The sequence below is a fragment of the Telmatherina bonti genome, assembly GCF_933228915.1.
Source record: "Telmatherina bonti genome assembly, chromosome: 2".
NCBI classification, from domain to species: Eukaryota; Metazoa; Chordata; class Actinopteri; order Atheriniformes; family Telmatherinidae; genus Telmatherina; species Telmatherina bonti.
Genome location: NC_136620.1, coordinates 38,031,526 through 38,057,720, shown reverse-complemented (window position 1 = coordinate 38,057,720; position 26,195 = coordinate 38,031,526). Strand labels below are relative to the sequence as shown.

Genomic DNA, 26,195 nt, shown 5'->3' with positions numbered 1-26,195 from the left:
AGAAAGGATTCACCAGTTTGATTACAGGTTTAATATTAACCTCAAGTCTGATTCATGAATGATGGAGTTGTTGTCATTGTCGCATTGTCCCGGTAAGATGAGATGTTTCTCGCCTTAGTTATGTTTATTAAGTCATGATGAGCTGCAAACTCCCTCCATAAAAGAACAACACCATCAATGATTTCAGCAATGTCCAGATTTAATGGAAAAGATAAAAAAAAAAGTAGAATTTTACATGTCATTAATGGCTGGGCTTCCACTGACTAGAAAAGCAAATATCAAATCTAAGTCAGTCATTTGAAAGTCAAAGAAAAAATTAAATTAGAACCAGAGACATTTCCATAAACTGCTCTGATAAACTGGCAAAGTTACCAGTTTGTTGTAATTCAGTAAAAGAAGTAGTTGTTCTTATCGAATGGCAACGTGGCAGGATGCAGTGGTTAAAAGAACTTTCTTTTGGGGCCTATTCTTGTTCTTTTGTGTTTAACCAAATTACTTTCACTTTGGTGACAATAAAAATGTTTCTATTACGTGCTAGTCTATTCTAATCTGTTCCATGCAGACGTGGAAGTTTTAAACTGCCAAAAGCAGCATTGATGCAATGCTAAAAGGAGGAAATAAAAAAAGTAGAAGTAAAATGGCCTCACAGTTTATTCGATTCAATTCCACTTTTATTTATATAGCACATTTAACACAACCTCCGTTGACTAAAGTGCTGAACAAAATAAAAATCAAGTTAAAAGTATGCATACCAAAGATATCAATAAAAAATCTCTGGTTTAAAAGAAAATACTATAAGGGCAACGGCAACAGTTATAAACAACAATAAAACCCAAGTAAGAGAAAAAAAAAAAGAAGTCAGTAAACATTTAAATAAACATGCATGTGCATATTGAGCTTAGCTAATGGAAACATCTTGGCTTCAATAACACTGAACTAATAAGAAAACATGACAAACATGAAAAGCAGCATTACACATTTAAAGTGACATATGAAAACGTCTGACTGCGGTCAACCTGATGACCACTGGTCAAAACGCCAAAACCTCGTCCCAGTTTGGGAATGGTGAAGCAACCGACTCTGCTTCTGTTATTATTGCTGCAGACTGATGTCTGAATTCAGAATCAGAATCAGCGCTTTTGCAAGATGCTGCACACTTCAAAGCTGAGATCAAACATCCCGTCTGAAAGATATTTTATTGACACTGATTCCTTGACTCCACAAAGAGACCGGAGCCAAAGTTGTGGAAATACTGAAGAAAGCAGGTATGGCAGCTTTAACATGTCACAGAATTCTACGTCACGCGTGATTGGCTTATATTGCTTGGTGCAAAGGATTCATAATATGTTGGATGTCTGTATTTATCTTGAATTATTTTTTTCAGTCCTGGGAAATAACTTTACCACAATAACCTTCCAGGTAATTGTCCAAATCTCCAATTTGGTTTGTCAATAATAGATTTTTCAAGTTAATTAATTATAGATTGTTGCAAATTCTTTAAAAGTAAGAAGTAATCACATGCTGAGGGGGGAAACAAACAAAACAAAGTCCTTTAAATAATGAAAGATGCATCAACATGTAACAGTAAATTACTTTATAATTGCAACCCAGCCCTCTGAAACATCTTCCAGTTCTGGAAACAAACCTCTATGTCAGCCTTGAAGAACAAGAGGAAAACAGAAGGAGCTTTTCCTCAGAAATTACTTTCATCTCTAGAAAGGGGATATTATATCACATTTGGGAAGATGTTAGCCAATAATCTGAGTTTACTGTTTGCTGGTTAGGAGCCCAAACATCTGCCAAGTCGTGTCATTTTAATCATTTCCAGTTCCAACCAAATGGAAAAGTGACTTCAAATACAAGTAAAAAACCACCTAAAGCAAAGGTAGAAACATTTTTCCATGCGAGCTGAAAGTTTCCTTTTCCATGCACATATTCTTATTCTCTCCTCGTTTCTTCCAAAAATGAGAAATGGCAAAGCGAAGCGGGCTCCTACGGACCCAACAGCCACGTTACAGCCACACTGCAATCATCAGTATGTTCCCAGTGCAAGTCAAAGCCAATTTTAAGGTTCCCTTTCTTTTTCTCTCCATTGGAAGTCAGCGTTGCATCCCTTCTGCATAACCAGTAAATTGTAATAGTGGAAAGTGAGAAAATTTGCTAAATTGCGGCAGGTAACGACAGATTTGAGGTACTTGTGTTTGAGGAACTTTCCACTTTGGTACATTCATGTGAGAGTTTTAGTCACCAGCGGATGCAAAACTTGTGGGGAATCCTTAGTCCTCGTGCTACCCTACATAAAAACAATCTCACTTAATCCCTCTTTTAATTGTGCATCAAACAGAGCACTAGTATAGGATAAGCACTCTTTGTCTGAGGGCAGGAAAGTAAATCCAAGCATCTCTGCTAGACAACACACACACTTTGTCCTTCTACACTGCACTGTTCTGTTCTCTCACTTCACTCCATTCCCAAGGGCAGGTGGTACTTGTCTTCTCATCTTCACTCCATTTGCCCTACAACAATTTCCAGACAAATACCAGCACACTGCCCTTTTTGCAGTTGTACAGTACTATATTTTTCCCCAACCCTGGTGTGCCCTGTAACCATCCACTCTGCACTACAGGCTAAGGAACGTGCACACCTCATTCTCCTGCTGTCACCTCAACAGCTTCTCACTTCTGCCCTCTAACCATTTGACAATTACTTTTCACCGAGCTGACCTCTCATCAGCAGTCTACAACACTCCATCTCTCATCTGGCTGCCCTTTACTTATTTTCAGTGAAGCTTGCAGGAGCGTAGGAAGTAAAAATAAATAAATAAAGGTTCACGCATTGGCATGTATTAGCACACCCCTATCTTTTTCTCTATATGTGCTTCTCTATCTTCCTCACCTTTGCCTCTCTTAACTTCCCTGATCTCATAGCAGCATTCCTGGCCTCGGCTTTACCATTTGTTCTGACCTTTCTGACTGACTCATGTCCACTTTAACCGTCTCTCCTGCATGTAGAGCTCCTTTCCTACTTCTTGTTCTTACTGATTAATCCCATCTTTCAAATAATAATAATAACAAAGAACTAGGAAGACACACACCCTTCCTCCTATGGCAGCAGATGTATGCCGAAGCTGTAGAAGGAGAAGACTGTGAGGACGTGAGACACATCCATTTGATATATGAGCGACCACAAAGCAGGAATCCACTGCTGCAGGGCTGCATTACAGCTCTAAGCTGCATTGTCAGAGGCAACAAATCTAAGATTTTCTGCTGCAGCTAATCTGGACTCGCAAATATCAATCACAACGTTTAACATTAAATCGACTGATGCACAAACAAATTTACTTAATTAGAAATGTAGATTGGAAAAAAGAAACAATACTCCTGTACATGTTCACACAACCCAACATGCTCACAATCACTGTGAAAATGAAGCATAATCCCTCCAGGCATTTTTTAAAAACTAAATTTAATAAATGCAGATAGCTTTTTGTGAAATTGTTTGCTACTTAAACAAACAGCCCCTCAGTCACAAATTACAAACAAAAATGAGATTGAGTCTCTTCTCAATTCATTTCACATCACAAGGGGAATATGCAAATTTAGTTGGGGGGGGCAAGTAGGAAAGGAGAAATTGGATTAAAGGCAGCACGAGGCGAGATGCCGACTGTGAGACAGAAGCAGGAGGAAAGGCGAAGGCGGAGGAGAGAATGCAAAGGGTTCCCAGACAAAACAGGCTGCGAAGAGGTGATTACCACAAACAGAATACCAGTCTGCCCACAGATAACTAAAGGAGAGGGGGGGGGGGGGGGGGGGGGGGGGGGGCGCTCCAATATCCTCCACTCCAACCCACTTAGGACAGCACTGCAAGTTCAATGCTTCTCCAAAGCTATCAAATACCATTAACATATTCCCACTCAGGTACAAAGAAAGGGATTCTTCGGGTGGGACAAGCAAAAAGGAAAAATCCCCACCACAAATTTAAACTGACGTCCTCGGTGGGCCGGTGAAAATCCTTTACAGGAAGAGCTGAAGTGGTCCTTCACTCCCTCTCCACAAAATAACACCGCATAGCCAGTTTCTTTGAGTCATGAGTCATGGCCTACTTCCATTACTTTTACCTTCTCCTTTTTTCTTCTTTCCTTACAGAGATGGGTTGATACACAGAGGCTATGTCAGAAAAATATCATTGTTTTCTCCGGGGACTTTTGGTGCACTGAATATAGCGCAGAAGTTAAATATTTCTCCAGCATTAGCCAGGGATCTTTTTAAAGGAATAGAAGGATGCTTTCATTTTGCTCTGAGGAAGTTCTTTAAACAAACAAGGTGATGATACTGTGTGCTAAATCTGTTGCATCACAGGGGAAGAACCAGTGTCAAAACCCGACAGCGGTTCCAGAGGTTTTTTTATTTTATTTTAAAAGCCCCTAAAATGTTTTGTTATGACCTCTGAAAATGTTCAAAATTAGAAAAAAGATGCTCCAGACATGCTCTGATGATGCTGGATTTGATTAAATTTGAGAATAAAAATATTAAAAGTTTGTTTTGTTTTACAAACAGAAAGTAATGCTTAACTTTGGGGTGTGATTAAAAAGTAAGTGGTGTAATGAATCAGAGCGTTTTGGTGGTGAAATATAACCAAACGATATAATTTCTGGGTAATTAACCAGCACAAACCAGTAAGAGCAGCAATCATATGTCCCAACAACCTGCATGATTACATTAACTGATCAATTACTGCAGAAAAGACCAATCAGAACTATGTCTAATGATATGAGATCTGCAGCAGATATCACTTTTATGGGAAGTTATTTTAATCTAATGCATGACTATGAAAATTAACATTGTTACATAAGGAACTGTATGCCTCGACACGGCGAAAAACTTCTTGTTTTCTCATCACGCAGTGGCCATGAAGAAGTCTGCAGCGTTCAAACGTGTCACGTCTTCGAGCCGTGGGTGGAACAAGTGTTGAGTTTTGGCTAAGCACATCCTCTTTAGGTAAGTAACTCAGCAAGGATAGACACCATACTGAGAGTAATCCAGACCTGCTGTTCCATCTCTCCTTTATATGCAGTGTGGCAGCATCTCTAAGTGTCAAACTTGGCTTTTTAATCTCCATTTGAACAACACTAATTACATCTCATCAGATGGCTCTAATCATAACGCAGTACTCACAGCAAACCTATTAACGCAAGACAGCCTCACACCACTGTGATTAGCTTTTCATGCCCACATTAACCATCTAATAAATGCTTTCAATATACATTAAACATGTCTACATTTACCTAAACAAAGTGTAACCTGCGAAATCTTGGAATTATTGAGGGAAATGAGCAGCTAAAGACAAGAAAAGGGAAATTACAAATGTACATATTAGAACACACAGTAGTGTCTGAAAGTTTGAAATATTTTCTCTTTATCTGCTAAAATTATTAGATTCCCACAATGGCTCTGGATTGCTAATTATATGTCAAGAATCATGATGCAACATTATCTACTGGTGTGGAGTCGCAACTATGAGCCGGTTGCCGTTGACAACAATTTATATGAGCTGCTCTTATATATGTATATGTATATGTATATGTATATTATTAGTATTAGTTTTTTTGTTTTTTTTTTTTAAAGTTTGATCTCTTTTCCAATTGATTTTCTCGGTGCCGTCCTTACTGGGATCCTCCACACTGAGGTCAAGGCTTGTTCTGTTTGTAGGTTCCCCACTACAATGACCACTCTTGTCTGTGGGGGTTGGTGGTATCCTCCACTGCCCTAAAGTTACTGGCAGGTCACCTGGCATGTCATGAACTGGGACAGTTCACTGGGAGATGGGACAGTTCACTGGGACCTCTGTGGACATGATTGGTGTCCCGGTGTAGACGGATCCCCAAGATATTGCTTCCTCGTGGCCCCCTGAAGCTAGAAATTGGGGACTATGGTTTGTCTGGGGGGGTTGGGACTAGAGACTGGGCTGGTAGATGGGGGTGTTTGATGTTATTTACCTGTGTAAGTGTGTGAAAGACAATGACTGGATGTGTGTATTTAGGTTTTAGTGGTTTTTAATAAGTTTTGGTATTAGAAAGCTTGTTTATAATTTTGTTGTATTGTTGATATTTACTTTTTATTTTTGTTATCTAAAGCAATTTGTGCTGTTGTTTGTATAAAAAGTGCTAAATAAACACAATCTTGATTGATTGGTTGTTTGACTGAGAAACAAAATCAGAATTCACTGTTTAGCAATGACTAAAATGTGACAAAACAAGCCCAGACCATGACATCACACCTCCATGTTTCATGCATGCAACAATGCAGTGGTTTCAGAGCAGTGGCTTTCTGTTAGCATGCGTGCACACAACAACTATGCAGTGCTCTCCTGCAATGAAAACAGCTTTTACAGTAATTCTCCTCAGTTCCTTTGTGATATAACAGCCAAACACACAATGCCTGTAAAGATTGTTGGTACTGAATTACCTCCTTTTCATTTCCAGTTCAAACTCTTAAAGTTTAAAAAGCAATAATAAGGAGCTCAATCACATCAGATTATTTTCCCTCATGTATCATATTCTAAGGTTTGTAAATGTTAAAGTATTACTTTATTCTATAAAACATGGCTTATGTGGGTGACTGCAACAGCAGTAGTTAAAGAATAGAGCAGGAAGGTTGGTATTGTGCAAAAGGATCAGAGGCTAAAGGGAATCAGAGCTGAATGATAAAATAAAACTGAAGGTATGCCTCAGTTGTGGGCAAAGTTAATAATAAGTGACTGATGCTGCAAAAACAACTACCTTCGGGAGCAATTTTTAGCCATGGTATTGATTTCTGAGACCATACCATGCTGCTCTGCTGGGCTTGGCTGGAGTATTGTTTTGTCCACCTCACTTGCTTCAATATTTTTAAGTTACTTGCTGTTGACTGATGCTTTGTTTGAACTGCTTGTGGGCCGCTGCCTGACGGCACATGTTTGACATTCAGCAGGTGACTGTCAGCAACACGGACAGCTCTGCGCCGCAGCGAGTTCACTCCGGTAAAATAAGTCGAAATGATGCAACGCATGAGACCTCATTAAATCTTTTGTTATTATGCCCCGGGTTAATTTCCATATGACTACTCAGTCACACTCGCATGCAAACACACTTACAAAGACAGATGTACAAAATCCGAAATGCCTTTCACCCTCTTTTTCTTCCCCTTACTCATCCATTAGCTTGCCCCTTTATCTGTGAGACAGAGCACAAATTTACAGCCACACCAAAGCGAACCCACATGCAAAATCACATGGGAGATTAGATTCAACGTCTGCAAAGAACCATAGGAAAAAGAAAACTAAAATGGACTCATTCTATCAGAGACGTGTATGCACGGATTGGGAGTGAGACGAGCAGAAGAAAGGCCTGTCCTCCCAGACTCCCGTCAGGATTCTGTCTGAAAAGCCAGAGTCGCAGGATAAAGGACATGCCTTGCCTTTGATCAGAGGAGGAGAGTTTTGCAGGTGAGAGAGGTAAAATGGAGGAAGATATCTGAATATCTGTCAGACTGGAGCGGCTGAATTCTGTTGCTCAGCTGTGAAGTGGATGGAATTTAAAAAAAAAAAAAAAAAAAAGTACAAGATCAAATTTCTGACTTTTTTTTTTTTTTTAACTCGCCAAAATACCTCCAAACATTTTCCTTTACAAGACTGTACCCCAATCAGACATGCAGAACATGCTGTGAAGCATTGCGTCAGGAGGCAGTTTGGATGAAAACAGTGCACACTGTTTCCTGCACAACGTGACGCTCAATTACAAAGCAAATCATTTTGATTCTGTGTTTCTTTTTTCTGCTTTTTTATGTTCCTGTTTTTGAGTTTAAAGTAAAACTTCAACAAGAGGCAGACCAAAAAAACTCGTCTGATGTGGATTTCACCTTTCCTCCAAGTGTTTGAGAGGTTTTCCTGACTGTGGCAATGCAACTTCAAATCCCTGGGACTAGAGAGTGAATGAGAGGAGGATTAGAGGGGTAATGCCAGTAGATGAGAGAAAGAGGGTCACAGTGGTTTGCCACTCTGCAAGGATTAGCTCTGAAAACAACTTCACAGTGGCAAACTATGTCAATCAAGGACATAATTCAGTCAGTTTAAGACCCTTCATGACTCATCTCTCTGCTACAAATGAGCTCCTTCTTATTCAATCAATTTCAAACATGTTGTACGTTGCAAATGTAAATTTGGCAAAAAATCTGAGTGAATGATGTGAAAAGAAATTCTCAGTTGAATTTGTCGTTACTGGTGGAAATATTCCAGGCGTGTGGATGGATGCAGGATAATGAGGCACCTGTGGATTGAGCCTCCAGCACATACTGGAGCCACACTAACTGCCCCAGTATGTATGTAATCGATATGTCAGCTCTGATGATGGGACTCCAGCTATGAAGTCCAGATGGTCGTGCTTGTGCATTTAATGTGCAGCATTGCATAAGCAGGGCGTAATCACCACAAAGCAAATAATGGCAGGGGGAGAGGACTGTGGGAGGGGGTGGGCGGAGAGGGGGGGCTGTTAACTTCAGTGCGGATTGATATGAGTATTAAACACACCTCGTTTGTCTTGAATCTTCACGGTGAGCTCCACGGAAGGCTCTGTCTCCCGATCCAACCTTTGACTCACTGTGATATCTCCACTGTCGCGGCCCACGGTGACTGGGGAGCTCTCTGGCTCCGGGTGAACCAGCTCGTAGGCGGCTGAGTGGAACCTGGTGGGGTTCAGGGTCATTATGACTGAGCCGAGGCCCGCATCTTCGGACACGTTGAGGGAGAGCACGGTGCCGGGCTCCAGGAGCGCCCTGGGGGACCGCCCTGCCCTCACTGACCCCAGAGTTTCAGGTGGTCGCGTCGCCCACCGCTGTGGAGCAATGGTTACCATCACAGCCTTACTGGTCAGAGAGGGCCAACCGTGGTCTCTGGCGTAAACATGGAATCTGATAGTAGAATTAAGCCCTAAGATTGAGTCAACCAGCAAGATTTCGCCTGTTTTAGGGACAACGTAGAAACTGCCATTTTTGGGGACGGAGATGTACGTCAACTCTGCGTTCTTCCCACTGTCATCATCGACAGCTTCCAGCCTGTAAACTACACCCCGGAGAGCTGCGGTGTCATCTAAACTTATGTGGATTCTGTCCGCGCTGAGGAAAGTCGGTGCATGGTCGTTGGAATCCAGAACGTCCACTTTCACCGACGCAACCTCGAAGACAACAGATCCCGGCGCGCAGGTCTGGCAACACAGAGCCACGCTCAGCAGGTAGTCTGAGCGAGCCTCCCTGTCCAAAACCCTGGAAGTTTTTAACAATATATTCCCCCGCTTGTGGTGCGCGAGGACGCGGAAGTCCTCGCTGCCGTTCCCACACAGTTTGAAGTGCATCCCGGAGGAAGGGCACCATTTTTGCGCGTCAATGCGCCTCACCGGAATGCTCAGTCCGCTTACTTTGGAAGCAGGTGGCGAGTTCTCAAAAACATGCCCGTGAAAGAAAGGCAGTCGCCTGTGTGCTTGATATCCAGCAGCCGGCATCAGAAGGCAGAAGAAAAGAACACCCCAGACCATGTTGGTGGCAAGTTCTCCCCTCCGAGCGACTCGAGGGAAACGACAGAAAATCATTCAAACAGAAAAGAAAAACACTTGGGAAACATTCCCTCCATAGTTATCCACGACACGATCCTTCCAAGAGATCCCTGTGAACTTTGAGCTTGTTCATCCTGGGAGATGGCTGCTCTGGCTCCATGCAGCAGGCAGTCCACGGCGCTGCAGGCAGTTTGCTGCTTTCCCATCCAGCCTTCAGCACCGGAGCACCGGACAGCGCCAAGCGCGGGGGCGTGGCGGCGCGCGGGGACGGAGCTCCTCGGTGAACCCCACCCTGCGCGATGGTCAGGGGGGGTGTCTGCCTCACACCTCCTCGCGTCGGCTGAGCCTGTGCACACGCAGCTCGAGCCTTCGCAGCTGTGTGGCACATAAATCCGCTCTCAGCATAAAGAATTGTTGATCGAGGGGAAAATCACTCATGCTTTCCTTCCACTGAAAGTCGACAGAACCCAACACATATGCTCCTTTTCTCTGCCACGCTCCATCCAACCACAACTGTCTCCAAACGCTGCTTGTGCCTTCCTTAAGTCTGCTTTATTTACTGAGGGGAGAATTACTCATGCACACCACTCATCCTCTCCCCAAGGAACTGAACCTTCGACCTAATGCTCTCAAGCACTCTTTGAGTTTTAGGTTACTGTTCCCAAACCACACTGCACATGTGTTTACACAATCACACATTTCATTTATAGCTCAAAGAAACAAAGAAAAACTGCAAAATGCCTCAATATAAATGCAAATTCAGGGATCTGGGCTGTTAAACTGTGTAAACATGATGATTTATGGAAGCCTACGCTGAGTAGTTCCATATGTCTTTGCAGCCAGAATGTGCACATAGAGTTCACATTATGATTGTCATACTCCATGCTCTTCTTGCCTTTCTCACTCTGCTGTGCCAAGCACCCAGAGAAAACCTTAATCTGTATGTGGCAGCTGCTAATTCCCACAGAGTGAAAACTTTCAATTTCCTTTTACACATCTGTCTGCGACGACTCAGAATGCAGAACGTCTCACTCTGATTTGTCAAACGGATGAGGACATAACAGGTGAAAGAGCAGTGTAGGTTGTCGTGTTGGGTTTTTTTTTTCCCTGAGATGTGCATGGATCAGTTATGCATCAGAGGTGGGGAGTTATGCAATATTTCTCAGCTCTCAGAAAACATCTGTGAAAATTCATCAAAGCGCTGCCTGAATGATTCTTATCAATCTGAAACCACAATCCATCACAGCAGTTTTTTTTTTTTTTGTTTTTTTTGTTTTTTTGCCAAATCCACTCTCTGCAGTAAACTGTTCATTTCAGGCAATAACTCTGGGAACTGGCAGCGAGCCTCCAGACAATTCTGAGTCACAGCGTGCAACTGGAGCACATATCTCATATTGCTTGATCGTTGCATTCCTTTATGTGGCACAAGCTCCGGGCTGTGTCACCCAAACACATGAGCCGTCCCGTGTGCTCGCTGCCTGCCGTCGTGTGCCATCTTTAACCTGAAGAGGAAACTGGCATTTCCAAATACGTCCACCAAAGACTGAAAAAAAAAAAAAACCCTCATGCCTATTTATGACAGCGACCTATTGATGGGAAATGACCTCATGCAGCATTACTTGCATGTCAAAAAGAGACCCTGTCTGCAAGGACCCCGTGTGCTTCATCCCACTCTGTAACATTTCTTTGAACTTCCTAAGTTCTTCATGAATGCAAATCAACTCCTGTCTTTTATCACGTTGTCTCACATGGTGAAATTGGCCGTGACTGCTAGTGTGGGAGATAGCTGTAGCAAAGGCTAATTCAATCACGGGGACCGGGCCGGAGTGTGAGGGATAGTTTACTTGAGGGTTGCTGCAGTTATCTGCTGAGATGAAATGATGAATACAGCACATCTAAAACAACAAAGCTGTAATGAATTCTCAAAAAACATCATGAAACAGCCTCATCATCCCTCTTCTCCAGCAGATAACTGGGAGCTGCAGGGCATTAAAGAGAGAGAGAGAGAGAAAAAATCACACTGAAGAAAGCAGTCAGTGAACATTAGAAAGCGTCATGCTTACTTAATGAATAATTGACCAAATCCATTCCCTTCACTCAAGCAGGGGCAGGCACAGCTTCTAAAGCTGAGATTGTAGCCTTTAACATTTAAAACAAGCTACCTACATATGATTCTGTGTACACCAGGAGGGTTTCTGGGAAAGAGGTTTTTATTATGTCACTCGTATGTTCGGTAAGAGTCGCATCGTACATTATTCTTCCAGGAAAACGGACTAAAACATCAGGAAATGATGGAAGGTTGCGTTAACAGGACTTGGCACTAACATCAGTTCATGGGCAGTTTATGCCGTAGAGAGCGTGGAGTGTTTAAAAAGTCTTAAAAATAGACTGTTCAGCAGAAGTCAGTGGAATAATTGGCTGAGACGGGCAGGTTTATTAAAGAATGACAGGACAATTAAAATGGATGACTAAGCATCCGATGCTGTGGTTGCCATTCATCAGCGGACACTTTGAATGAACGCTCACGGAAAAGCCTGTCCCTGATGTGAAGAGCTGTTTCTGGGAGCACCATGACACCTGACAGGAGGTGAAGTTCTGCGTTGCTGTTTATTGTAGTGTTCCTGTGTATACGAGGCCCTCAGGACATTTTACCTCATCAAAACCTGAAGGCAAAAAGCAGTTGAAGGGGCTGGATAAATATAAAGGCATCCCCCTCGTGCATTAGGTACAGCAGCTAATTAGATTTGATCTGTGAACCCCTTAAGGCGCCCAGCACCTAATGTAAGCCATGCTGCAGAAACTATCACTGTTTATTAATAGATCTATTAATTATGGAGCAGCGTATGCAACCAGGTTGAGAAATCACCTTCACTAATGATGTTTTAGAGGAAGCTTTTGTGAGGCTGTGAGAAAGTAAAACAAAAATATTGGCAAAAACTAAACTATCTCATTACTGCGCATCTGGTTAACCTTTTCATACAGAAAGAACCTACATAAAAGCTGATTTCTTCATTGGAAGTTTATCAAATGAGAATAACAGCAAACACTTTGAAGGAAAGAAATGCTTCAAGCGTTTGATAAAAACAACACTTGGGGCCACTTCTTGTCTGAGAAGTGTCTTTTTATTTGATTATATCTGCAGTTATTAGTGGAGCCCGCGGTTTACTCAGTGATTACTGCATGAAGAAATGATACAATGATTTGAAAAGTATCTTCTTGTTGGAATAATCTCAAAAGAAAAGATCTTTTGTACCATGAACAGCCAGAACTCTGCCAAACTGGGACGGGAGATTTTTGTCAGATGCAAAGCTGGAAGACTTTCTGGAACACAGTTTAGACAGCGAGTACATAACCTTGGATGCATGATAAAATCCTGCAGCTTTTTTCTTCCAGAGTTAATTATCCCATCAAGCCTCTGCCATTAGGCAGGTTTCCATTTCTCAACCAGTTCAAGGCAATAAGCTAATGGTGTAAATTCAATAATGTGCTGTTTACAAGGGTGGCTGGATTATGAGGACCCATTGGGCTGGAATGTGAAAAACACTGCAGGCATCGTGAGTCGAGCAGACTGATGCTTTCCTCAGACATGCAGACGCTTCAGCATCTTCTAGACAACTTCCAAAAGGAAGGAAGCCTCCAGACACACCCAGTCTTTACCATCAACAATCAAAGCAAAGATCTAGCTGTCATGTCTTCATTCTTACGTCCCATTTAAACCTGCATTTTGTCCTCAGAACTCATTTAAATTCCACTTTTTTGACACTGTACTATTATACCTGAATAAAGCAAGTAAAAAACTGTATATGGTAGTCTCAGTTCTGGTACAAAAACCATATTTAACAACAAGCATCTCAGTGTTATTTGTCCCATGATAGAAAAGGCCCCTCTCTGTCTCAATATGACACTAATTTCAGCCATACTTCCCCACTTATTCATGACTAATATACGTTTTATTTTTCAGAAGCACACACTGTTAAGTGCCTCCCCTTAATAAGATTCTGAAAGGACTTAATGCTCATATATCATCCACCAGTACAGTTTAGGTTTTTGTTTTGTTTTTTTTCAGGAAACAGAGCTGAGCTTCATCATCCCTGCTGTCCACTGCTAAAACATTTTATCCACTCAGTTTAGCAGCAGCACATATCCCAGAGTATGTTTTCACAGCATAAATGTGAACAATCACTCCACCTGTGAGGCCAAAGTTGAGCTGGAAATAAAACCTGTAGTTATTTTGCTCTAATGAAGTTTTGCATTAATATCAGGCCTTTTGGTCAACATGACTTAGTTTCTTCTTTGCTTTATTAGTTTTCTTGGTTAAAAGCCATCTTATCCTCAGTATTTAAGGGTTGTTGTTTTTTATTGTTTTTTTTTTTTTTTAGATGGACAGAGTAAATTCTGCGTTTGTGGGATTTGTAGTTTTTGGAGAACAAATACCTTTAAAATGCTGCGCAGCCGCAGTTGAGTAACTTACCTGGCGTCTCGTCTCTGTCGCTTCGTAGCAAAACATCCAGTTAAGCAAAGCAATAAACAAGTTAAATAGCTTAGTTACTCTCTTAAAAAGTCTTGTTCTTCCCTCTCATTTAATTTAAACCATTAACTCGGTCTGCCAAATAACATCATTAAAGGTAATAAGTTCAGAAATCCTCCTTCACTGTCCATTTGACGAGACGTTCAGCACAGTAAGGATCTCCGGCGCCCCCATCTGTCTGTTTAGAGTACTGCAGCGCTATAAACAGCCCAGCTGCTTCAGAGAAAAATTAATCTAAACAGTTGGAAATTTGCTTAGTTTGCTTGACAAAAACTATTGACAAATTAACAACCAAGAATTAAACAAAAATACAAACATAAAATAGCTTCTGAGGAAATGCAATTCTAATTTAATTATATGTTCCAAAAATCTAACGTAAGGAAAAAATACAGAACTTCAAAAGGCAGAGGAAAACAGCTGGAGTCTATATCACATTTAAAAATACCCACAATTAATTTATGTAGCTTGAACAAGTAACAACCAATGCTCCACATTTTCGCAAGCATGTTGTAAATATAGAAAATAAGACATATTTCACAGCCCATCACAACCCAAACATGTGTTAAAACAAGACAAAACAAGTTTGTTTGTTTTTTTTTACAGAAAAAAGCCAGTTTAATTGCAGAATATATTGACAGTACAGTACAGCAATATAAATACTGCCATATTGTTTCTATTTTTACATGAAATTACACAGCTGCTGCCCAGCTTATGAAAGGAAACGGTAACACCGTACATGGACAGTAACAATGAGGAACACAACATACAGACAGGCTCACAGAGCACTGCGCTCTTCACTCTCCACCGACAAGTGGCTGTGTTGATAGAGAAATGCACGGGATAATGATCATCATAAGAGCAAGAACAAAGACACAAAGCATTCAGTCCCCAGTTGAGGGATGTTCAGGGCAGAGCCCACGGGGACAAACTGGCCAACTGGACTGAAACAGCTGGTCACACAGGGAGCAGAAGGAGCACAGTCACAAAGCCAACTAAATAAACAAACAGAAGAGTAAAAACAAAAAGAAAAAAAAGGATTACTTTGTATGTAATCAGTACAATCAATAATGCAATACATACATGAAACATGAAAGGACTTGACATCGTTTTGCAGCCTCTGTACTGGACTGGCTTTTATTCACCACACGTAACATCCTCTGTGTTACTTGTGCTTCGGTTGACGTGTTAGACGAGTGCTCTTCTATTTAATTACCAACGCTCTGTTCTTAAGTAAGGGCACTGTAGCTGCTTCCCCCAGATCCTCTCATCTCCGTCAACTACCGGAGGATCCTGGGAGCCGATCTGTCATCAGTTACTGTTTTGCGCAGCTTCACCCCCCGGCGTATCGTCACCAGCATATCCACATCCCCCGGAGTCGCAGAGGACGGCTCCTGGAGTGCACACTGAGCTGGATCCCCTGGTAGCAGGCTGGAGAAAGGGAAGTGACCCTCGCCGAGGGCCTGGGCGCTTGCTGCCAGCTCTCCTATCTTCTCCACCAGGCTGTGACGGTTGGCAGCAAGCAGAGGGTCCTCCTCTGCACCGTGGGCGGCCATGCCAAGGGCCTGCTGGGTGTAAACAGTCCTGTCTGCCCCTCCTCCTTCTCCTCCATAGCCCCAAGCTGTGTCAGGGAGACTCCTCCTCTTTGGAGAAGCCTTCGTGTAATCACTCTGCGATGGGTCGTCTCCATACAGGAACTCCTCGCTGCCCGTGCGATGATGGGACGGGCTGGCGTATCCTGGGGAGTCTGGCACCGTGGGGGTTTTAACCGGTACAATGGGGGGGCGGATGGGAATGGGACCGGATGTGGATGGGGTTCGTCTCACGCCTGTTTTAGAGGATGGCGTCCTGCGAATGGTGGCTGTCCCTGAGGAAATTGCGCCAGAGCTGTTTGCACCGGCTCCATTAGGAGTTCCCTGCAGGCTCTTACCTGCAGGTATACCTGCTGTGCTTGCAGGCCTCTTGGTTTGGATCATGCGGCGGTAGCTCTGAGCAATGTTACTGTGGCGTGGGATGGTGGAAGACTTGTCAAAGTCCGCCTGCCCTTCGCTGTCAGCATCCCCGTTGAGAGAGTAGCACTCATAGTCAGAACCTGCAAGTAACAATGAATCATCTCATTCTCTTTATTTTTTTTCTCCCGGCATAATAAAAATACTGACGACTGTTTTTAGAAGTAAACTTGCAGCTCCTGTATTTTATTCTAATTCCCAGTAACACACTGGGGAATCAGACTGCTGACTCTCAGTGTGTAGAATAAAGAGGCAACGATGTAATTCAGAAAAGATGAACTGCACATGCAAGTTCGGCATGTTTCACCCTGAAGGAGTGTTTGGCTGTGCATGAAGAGTGTTACCTTGTGAGGGTATGGTGTCTTCGGAGCAGGAGGGGGTGTTGGTCTGGGAGCTGTAGCCACTGGAATACTGCAGAGAGTCCCTGCTGCTCTTCTGCTGCTCCATACTCAAGCCTCTGGTCAGAACCATAGCTAAAGTACTGGCTGCTGGGGATAGAGGCTCTCCATGCTGAAGCACACACACACACACACAGAAATACATACAGATGAGGACACATTTAAAATGTAATACACCACAGTACAATCCCCATGGCTTCTGAATTCATTTACATTTTCACTCTCAGGAGACCTCTTACCTTTGCAGTAATCATTCCGGGGCCACTTCTCGCTCTGTGTGGATCATCTGCTTGCACCCCGCAGTATCCCTGAGGACTGGGAGGAGCCTCCATGTCTCTCATCTTATCCACAGACTCCCTCCTGCGCTGCAGAGTGCTGGCCAACGACGGCTCACAGGAACTCGACTTGGCCCAGTCCTGCAGCAGCAGATGGAATAATCGGACCATTTTCCGATTTTGCAAATCCGGCGTTTGCCAGCCAACAGTTGCACACTCTTAGTAAAACGCAGACGCTGCTGATATGGCTCATGGTCTGGTTAGATGCGTGTGCATACTTGTGCAGACTGGACTAGGCTACGGCTAAATGCTAACTCCTGGCTAAGATTAACGGGCAACAGCAAAATGGCGAATGTGAGGGTTAATCTACACAGAATGTCCATGGCAGCAATAAAACACAAAAAGCAAAGAAGCAACAAAAGCTTGTAAAAGAGAGAACCCAAACCCAAAACTGCAAATGAAAAACAAACCTTCCAGCTAGGAACCTTTGATGTGGGTGAGGGGTTGTTGGATCCGGGGGAGCGGTTAAATGTGGGGGACGCAGGAAGTATGACAGATAGAGGTCTGATGGTGCCAGTGTGAGAGAAAGCAGGGCGGAAGGTACCGAAGGATGAGCATGAGCCAAACTGCGGAATGGACAGACAAGTCTGAGTCAGAGTGCTCAACATCCGTGAATAGTCTACGACAAAACTGCACTGCGGCTGTCATGGAGAGCCCACAGGTTTTTACACTTAACAATGAGAGGGAATTTACTGCACGTCAACGTGCATGAGCGCATGTCTGCACGTGTGTGTGTGCCCGGCAAGGCAAGCCGACTGGTGAGGGATGCATGCAGTACTAACCGCTGTAGGAGAGCTGCACTCGCTGACAGACTGGCAGGTTTCTGAAGCCTCAGAGGAGGCTGAGCTGGTCGATTTCTGGGGAAGGGAAGATGGAGTCAAGAACAGAGGAGTTCCAGAGGAAGTAGGGAGAAGCATGTAGGTGTGAGAGAGTCACATGATGAGCGGAGAGCTGGAGAAGAGTCCCGATAAGCTTTAGAGAGCGGGACTTCCTCCTCCCTCTTTAAGGGATCTATAGATTATAGACTAGATCAAACAAAGTCGACTGTAAATCATTTATTCGGTAAAGGAGCGTTGCTTCAGCTGATGCGCTGCTGAGTGTGTTCTTCAGTGTCTGAATAACTTTATCAGTCCAGTGGGATATGAATTGAACATTTGCAAATGATAAGACTATTACAGCAAAACCGAGAAGCTCAGTTTGACTCTGAAGCTCTTGTTGAGATGAGGGATTTATGTATGAAATGCAAACATGAAAACGCAGATTGGAGGCAGTGTATTATTCTACATGCACTTTGTCAGAAAGTTGGTGTTATTGCTTTGTCCCGGTGCCCTGCAGCATTACTGCCGGAGGTATCCCTGGAGATAGCAAGACTGCTTTGCTCCTGGTTTAGCTGGAATAAGAAAAAACCCTGCATCTCTATCTTCTTTCTGATAAAAGACGAGCGTTTAGAATCACAGCGGAGACAGCTACCTGGCTGGTGATATCAGAGGGCATGGGTGACGGAGGCTTGGAATGGGTGTTGGCGTCCTGGGAAACGAAGCCGGAGTCGTGGGAGGAGACGCTGCTGAGCCGATGGGCTCCTGCTGAGGGCATCTGGAGCAGGCTGTTGGCAAGATATCACAACCGTACAAAACTGACTATGCATACCAAATAGAATTATGATCAATGCTGTTGCACCGTTATCCCTTCATTTAGTCATAAATGACTTATTTCTTGCCTTTCTTTCTGTTTTTAGAGAGGATTTGTGTGCAAGCGTTGGTAAAAACAGAAAGGTTAAATGAAAATTTGGTCCCAAAGCTGAGAGCATGAAGGCCCTTTAAATGGTGCCATTCTTTTAATTTAAACACATCAAAGAGCATTAAAACATTATCCCTTATTTGATTTGTCTTCCCCTCTGAAGATTAAGAGCTGCCTTTGTGCTTTTTCCGTCTCCCACTTTGTGGTTTCTGCTCAGCGTTGCTTCCCTTTGTCACCCACACATTTTTTGAAATGTGCAACTTGCGTTTCTCACCTTGGCGATGCACTCCTCTCCCACACCTCCTCCTCCCCGTCTCCCTCAGGAATATATCTGCAGTTATCATTTCTCATTAATCTTCATTCTCTACGATCGGAGGGGGAGGGGGAGGTGGGGCTTAAGGAGGAATGCCAAATGAAATATGGCAAACTTCTCTCCTTTGATAAGGAAGTTTACAGTAACATCCCTTTTTGTTCCATTATGTGGCTGTTTTACCACCAAAAATGAACTCAAAAGGTTATTTTAGAAAGAAAAGGACATTCAGGAGGCGTAAACTTCTCCAATCCACGCCTCGCTTTGCTGTAAAGTTCATGTTCTGACTAAATCTTTACAAGCCACACATTTGTCAGTGGTTGTATTGCGAATAAAACCAAGAACCCTAAAAATAAAAACAGTGTTAATTGGAGCAAATATCAGACGTTCTCTGATGTGACTGTAACACTAAAGCAGGGTGATATCCCTCACAAGGAATTCCACCTTATAAGAAGGCTTTATAATTAAAGACAGATTTTTCTCTTGGCCTAGAACGGCACATTTATAAATAAACTGTTGAACCATCATCATTTGGGGATTTTCATTTCATGTATAGCCCGGTGGCTTCCAGGCTGTGATGTCTGACAGCTTTCGACGTAATCTGGCTGTAAGAAGCTTGAGAATGACAAATCTGCCAGAAGCGAGAGCTGAGGAGCTGGCAAGACAACCTCAGGTACTGCGTGTTGACTGTCTCTGGGAGTTAGGCAGCTTGGTGCAGAAAGTATCTCACACTACTGCACCTCTTCAGAAGTTTCATTTCTTTGCCACTTTGTCATTGGACGGGTTGATACAAAGAACAAGCATGTGTATTTGTTCAAAACAGCTCCAGCATCAGCAAATCCATCATTACCGACACATATTAGAGCCATAAATAGCATCCTGGAAGATGTTAGGCAAAATAGAGGGTTTTTTTTTCCATCTATTTTGAACCAAGAACAGATTTACCTGCACATGCTGCTTTTCCTGGAGCTGGTGCTACTGGGGGAGGAAGGAGGGGTCTGGTAGGACCAGCTATAATCAGAGCCTTTCAGGTCTCGGATAACCTGCAGGAACAAATCACAAAAAGATGATAACACAGTGGCGACAATAGGCACGGAAAACACTGCTTTTATATGAGATAGGAACTGAGAAGTAGACAAGATTGTTTCCTGAAACTGCAGGGTGCTGCAGTTTGAGGCAGAGGTTACTCAACATGGAGTAAAATGTACTTTTAAGAACTCTAACAGACTAGATTGATGCGTATTTTTTACTTTCCAACAACAGGATGGAGGATAGACTGGTTTTAGTCTATTTCTCTTGTTTTTTCATTGCCTTACTGCAAAAACTGAAATCTAAGATTAAAAATCTTAAATTGAGTACACCTATGCATATTAAAGGTAGGATAATTCTTAGTTTTTATGCCAGAGAATTCCTCTTGTTTTTAAAGTATTTTTTACTGGTTTTGACAAGTCTTGAGAAGCCAAATTATCTTGTTCTGTTGGCAGATAATTGATCTTATTTTAAGCAATATTTACCTCATTTTTGTATAATTTTTTCTTGTTTTTTAGGGCTGAGTTTTTGCAGTATAGAATCTCACTTTTCATCCTAATTACCTGAGCATCTGTGGGTAAATGAGACTGAAAGTGCACCAGCAGAGTTAACACACTCCTGTTACCTGCTCGCTGGCTGGCGGCAGCTTATGCGGGTCTTCAGTTAACACAGTGAGATCGTCAACAATGGCTTGTAAATGCGTTATCTCTCCCAACATGGCAATCTCCACATTCTGGAAGGGAAACCGAATGGGTCATGTAAAACTTCCTCTGAAAGAGTGTCAGAGGACAGCTGTATACAAGCCACATGCTGCTCACCACCACAGGCTGAAGCAGGTTGATGAACGAACAGTATCGGCCTCTCTCCTCCAAGAGTGCTCGCCGCACCGCCTGCTTCTCCGTCTCCTCCATCAGCAGGTACAAGTCGCTGACGTCCTGCATGGCGCTGTCCAGCTGAGGGCGCAGGTTTCCCCGGCCTGTGCAGACAAACAGAGGAGGGAAGGAGCAATGGAGCAAAGGGAGGACAGAGGATAGGGGGAGGAATGAGGGGGTGGGTGGCAATTACAGAAGTGATACAGAGTACCAGAGTGAAGGGGAAGGGTAAAAATGAGAGATGATTAGAACAAATAATGATAAGCTGCTGTGTTTTAGAGGTCAATGCACTGGCAGACTCTACACTCAGATGGTTCATGCACATGGAAATGAAGGACCCTGAAGGCTGTTATCAAACTGGAGGCCCTGAAACGGATGCAAACACAACGTTCAGTCACACAAGACTGCATACCACTGTGATAGTCAGTGAAGGATGGGATGGAGATGACCAATGAGACGCCACATTCCTGCTGTGATTACACAGTTTAGACAGACACACATCGCCAGCCATCATGTCATTCTGCTTATTAGCATTTTTAGTTGACTCTCCATTAACAAACTCATTAAATGTGCAGTAAAAATGGAATATTTGATGAGCTACACTGATGTGAGCAGTTTCAAACTGTGCGTTGGCATGTTAGCAAATGCTTGCTGGGTTTTTAACAAGCAGTAAACCAAAAATCAGCCCTCACAGCCAACATGCAACATCTGCATTTAATAATGGTGCAATTAACTGAAAAGTGTTATAATGATGTGACAGTTTACTGTCAGGAATTAACTTCAGCCGTCGCCACGCAGATAAATGCAACACCACCACAAAGATGTTATTATCAGAGCGTTTGTCTGACAGATGGGGTGGCACGAATGTTCTTTAAAAATCATTTGGAAAATATAATAACTTCAACCTGAAAGAAAAAAGCTTATTAGACTGTTTGTGAGAGAAAGTTACAAAAGCTAAGAAACGAGACCTTAAATAAGCGATTTGTTCTGGGTTTTTTTTACTTTTTGGTGTGTTGCAGGAAGAAATCCTGGGTCATTAAGGTCAGATAATGGCGTGTGAATCCGTCTTATAAAACTCTAACGACTTCCAGCAGCTATGCATTACTTGCATTTGGTGTTTATAACATTAAAGGTTGAATAAAATTGGTAAAATTCTGGAAGAAAAGTAATGAATCCAATGTTTTTTTCCACATGTACCCTCTAAATATGAAGCAATTAGCACACATAGTTCAGCACAGACACCAAGGACTTTGTTTTCCATGAAAAAAAACTCAATATAATGTGTTAATTGGCACATTGGAGCACTTGTAGGTGGATTTTGCTTCTTTTTATAGTCAGTTTTAAGTAGTTTTTGTACTTTGCTTAAATAAATAGTAGCTGGTAGCAATAATTCAGCTACCGCACAGAAAGAATTATTAAACTCTCATGTAAAGCGAATGAGCATCATGTCAAACTTTTCCACTCTTCAACTAAAAATGCTAAGACATCACAGTGACTGGCAGGCTGATCTAATGATGGATGTGATGAAAAGCGGCGAGTAAAGTTCGGATTCAGCTCAAAGAACAGCAAACATACCTAGAAGCTCTACAGCCAGGGTAAAAAGCCAGAAAGAGACAGAGGAGGGTTGCAGTAACAGGCGGGGGGTGGAGAGACAGAAGAACAGGCGGTGTTAGCTGTATCAAACTGCATTGCATGTTTATGTCGAGCTTAAACCACCACTGCGGTCAGGAAGGAGATAAGTTCAAACCAGCAGTACAAGCCTAATGCAAGCACAGCCAAAAAAGAAGTTCATTTCTCTGATTTATTCAGTAAATCATCCAAAGCTGGGAAAAAAGTCTTAAATTGGATGAAAACACAGTTGTCTTTTCTCATTCTGCACTCCAGATGGCGCTGCTTCTCCACTAAACACTGGTAAGTCACAAACTGGGAGCAGAAAACTCTTCAAAACATGAAAATCTCAGTCATTTCAGACAGTTTACAAGGTCTTTCTCACCTTTTCTAGCTTTTTTCTGGAGTTTTATGGTATCTAACGACTTCCTTTTGATTTCCTGACGCGATCTCTTGTATTCTGCAGAGAGAAATTAAAACAAAGAAGTGCCTTTATTTCCAACAAACACCTTGCATGGACAAATCCTATTATTGTTCCAGGTTGTTTACCTTTGGCATGGTCTTTGTCCAGCTGATTAGCGGTCTTCTTCCATTCTTCTATCCTGTCTTGAAGTGGCGTAACCAGGCCTTCCATGAGGACACTGCAGCAAGGAGTAAAAACAGAAACAATTATTCAAGAATAAAAAGTACAACATATGGAAAAATCTCCATGAATAGCATCGCAATTAGCAGAAGGTCAACACCTTTACAGCAACAGGAGAGAACAAATTAAAATGGATGTAAAAGGAAAAAAAAGATGTAGAAGCGACTCTCACTTGGTGAAGTGGCGTAATTTTGCCTCAATGCTGCGGTGTCGCATGCACATCCTTGTGAGAGCTGATCCGATGTCCCTGGTGGCCCCTTGGAAAGAGAAAACAGAAAACAAGTTATCATTTTACACATAAGAGCTTGTCATTCCAGATCCCAAGCATCTGCCTTGGCCTAGAAAACATTTTCCACTGGAAGACTCCACACGTCAGGGCAGGATTTGGATTCCCTCCTGTCAAATCAACTTAAGGGGTTTGTTTCTCGCCTAGAGAAGCACTTCCAGCTGTAGCCACGAGGTGGGCACATGCTGGCTGGAAAGGCATTAACGTCACATTTGTTTGGATAAAGCAGAGACACGGAGCCTGAAGCCACTCTCTTCCTCGTCTTGACAAAACCAGCATGTTCCCTTTGACACTTCAAGACTGAATGCACGATTCTCCCCACGGTGGAAATACCAGCTCGTGTGACGTGCTTACTGTACTGCTCCTCTCTGCAGAGGAGTAATTAAATGGGTTCTTAAGCTTGTAAAGCTGTGACCGGTCCACTGTCTCGCTGATGGTTTACAGAGCCGTGTAATATGCGGTAGCACTGATCCGGCTGTAATCTTGGCCACATAGGGCTAATCTGAATGTTTTGCATACACAAACACTAAGGAAGAGAGATACATCATCTCTGAGCAGCACGCAGGCTTCAGAGGGGGGGTATTCCTACACACAAATGATTTTTGCAGTATATGGGCAGGTGGTGTGATTTAACAACCTTCCACACCCTTTCCAAAGTTCTCACCTCTTCTATCCTGGAGGGAAAAGGAGGGAACCCTGTAAGGGGATATCCCTCTATTCTTCCCTGTCTGATCTGCCTTTCCTGTTCTCTCTGTTTCCTAAACACCCTTCATGCAGGGCAGGCAGACAGACGAGAGACCTGCTCTGAAGTTCGCTACACAAACAGGCAGGAGGAAAGAGGGACGCACACCGTAAAGCTGAAAGAATCACAACTAATAGAACAGGTCTGACGTGAGTCCGGGTGTGAAGACCGATCCACATCGCTGTCCGGTGAGATCTGAGATCCTGCCCAGGTATCCCATACAGAAACTAGGTTACCGTCTCCTGTTAATACGGCATAACACTGCAAGGCAAAGCCCATTTCACTCCAATATTTGCCTGTCAACTTCATTTACTGTTGTGCTACATCAAAGACCGTCAGCGGCAGGCCTGGACCCCATCTCACCGTGGCCTTTTCTGCAGACACATGTAGAATAACTTTAGTGTTTGTGTGTTGTCAGGAGGGGGGGTGGGTCATTTTGCTTTGCTGGGTCACCAAGCAGGAGGGGAGTGAAGGTTCCTCCAGCTGTATCACATAAAAGCATCAAACACAAGCAGGAAGTGATTTGGGTAACATGTGGAACCTGTGCTCTGGGTTCTTGCTATAAATAGCAAAAGAAGTGTCCATCTCCGACTTCTCATCTCATATTTTATACAGATTTTTTGCTCTTCTTGACTCTGAACTGATGCAGAACCTGCGTAGGCAATGTCTTCAATCGTCAATGTGTTTTAGAGAAAAAAAATCCTCCTCATTTTTGGACCATCTTCTATTTTAGGAGGTTAAAGAACTGCAGCACGTCTCCAAAATAAACTATTTACTCTGCCATGACAGCAAGGCTTAGGATATGTAAGAAATACACATAAAAATAGGGCATGTGCACATATGTGATGCATTTTTCCTCATTAAAGGAGGGGTCCAGAGTGGTGAATCAGTTCTAGCTGGATGGAGGAAGCCATAAGGAGAAAGACAGTGTTTAGTTATCTCATTAACAGATCCTGCCAACGTGTCAGCTGGGAGAGCCCCCGCTCCCCGGTCCCTTCCACACCTGCCAATTTCCCTCCCACTCTCCAGCCTCTTCCTCTCCTTCTCCTCCTCCCAAAAGGGGATCAGCTGACAGCTACATCCTGGGGAGCTTCAGAAACTTCCTGGCCATGTCCAAACGCCTGCTGGCCTCTGGCCTGGACCGGATGTACGGCGACGCGGCCATCCACTCCCACAGCACCCTGCACGGCCACAGGATTGTGACAAACACATCCAAACTGGGAGGGGGGGTTTAGCCTGGCTTTGCAGGATTTAGATCTCCTTTTTCTTTGACGGTGGATACATCATCCTGAGGTATTATTAACCCCCCCATTCTGTTTGCAATTTTAATTCCCTTAATTAAACTTCCTTCCACCTTAAAAATGAACTTTTGTAGCTTCCAGGCTGGTTACAAGTGAGTACAGGCTGGAGAAGCGATTATTTGGCGAGACGGGACCCCCAGGGCCGCAGAGGGAGCTGGGCTGACCTCTTTGCAGACACCCACACGTGCATGAACGAAGCAAACTCCGGATGGAGCGGAGCTGTTATGCATCCCAGTCATATATCTTGAGACGTGGAACAAACAAGTGGGAGCCAGTGGCTGTGCAGCAATGTGATGTTCATTACTGCAGCGGTCCTGGTGGTGCCTGGCTGACTGCGCGCGCTCAACAGGCGTTTAAAAAGCCATGAGATCTGCTGTGCGTGTTGAAAAGTACATGGGCTTTCTGGTGAGAAGGTCAAGCCCACATTGGAGGGTTTTAGTGAGAACCTTAAGCTCTGGTTTCCACGACCGACACAGTCTGGTCCTCAGCGTTTAGTAAGTGGTTCCACCCTGAGCTCTGCTTCTGATTAACTACGCTGATTCCTCTGGGAAGGAGGACTGTTTTAATTGGCCTTCTTTATAGAGGGGGGGGGGCTCTCCTGCCAGGAGCTAAACTACCACAAGCCTCACTCCTTGATGTCTTCAACATGGGAGATTAACTTTTCTATCTCACTCAATATCCAGACCCTGATGTTTAACTAAGATTTCATCGGTGCCTTGGCTCCCCAGCTGGACGGAGGTTTTGCTCCAGACGGTCTTCTACGTTGCCTCCAGTTTTAAAGCTGAACTCAGCTCTGCTTTTGAGCTCCATCTGTCTCTGT

At 43.4% G+C, this 26,195-nt stretch overlaps 2 protein-coding genes across 3 annotated transcripts in view; both read right to left on the bottom strand.

The window, feature by feature from the left end:
- Positions 1–9,562, bottom strand: part of LOC306771411 (neural-cadherin-like) — a gene marked incomplete at both ends in the record, with an annotated part of 122,294 nt that extends 112,732 nt beyond the window's left edge. The window contains one exon of the mRNA XM_079260576.1: positions 8,563–9,562. Coding sequence (XP_079116702.1) covers positions 8,563–9,562 — 1,000 coding nt within the window. The remainder of the gene's footprint in view (positions 1–8,562) is intronic.
- Positions 9,563–14,724: 5,162 nt separating this feature from the next.
- The window catches only part of mtss1la (MTSS I-BAR domain containing 2a), a 29,133-nt gene continuing 17,662 nt past the window's right edge, over positions 14,725–26,195 (bottom strand). Inside the window, exons 4-15 of one of the 2 annotated variants that reach the window (XM_079259001.1) lie at positions 23,219–23,303; positions 22,953–23,044; positions 22,789–22,863; positions 20,742–20,899; positions 20,549–20,656; positions 19,840–19,937; positions 18,318–18,450; positions 17,630–17,704; positions 17,258–17,413; positions 16,752–16,928; positions 16,459–16,624; positions 14,725–16,197 (exon numbers count right to left, since the gene is read on the bottom strand). In XM_079259001.1, the coding sequence (XP_079115127.1) occupies positions 15,386–16,197; positions 16,459–16,624; positions 16,752–16,928; positions 17,258–17,413; positions 17,630–17,704; positions 18,318–18,450; positions 19,840–19,937; positions 20,549–20,656; positions 20,742–20,899; positions 22,789–22,863; positions 22,953–23,044; positions 23,219–23,303 (2,135 nt within the window). In that variant the 3' untranslated portion in view covers positions 14,725–15,385. The remainder of the gene's footprint in view (positions 16,198–16,458; positions 16,625–16,751; positions 16,929–17,257; positions 17,414–17,629; positions 17,705–18,317; positions 18,451–19,839; positions 19,938–20,548; positions 20,657–20,741; positions 20,900–22,788; positions 22,864–22,952; positions 23,045–23,218; positions 23,304–26,195) is intronic. The other variant, XM_079259002.1, reaches the window with a different exon arrangement.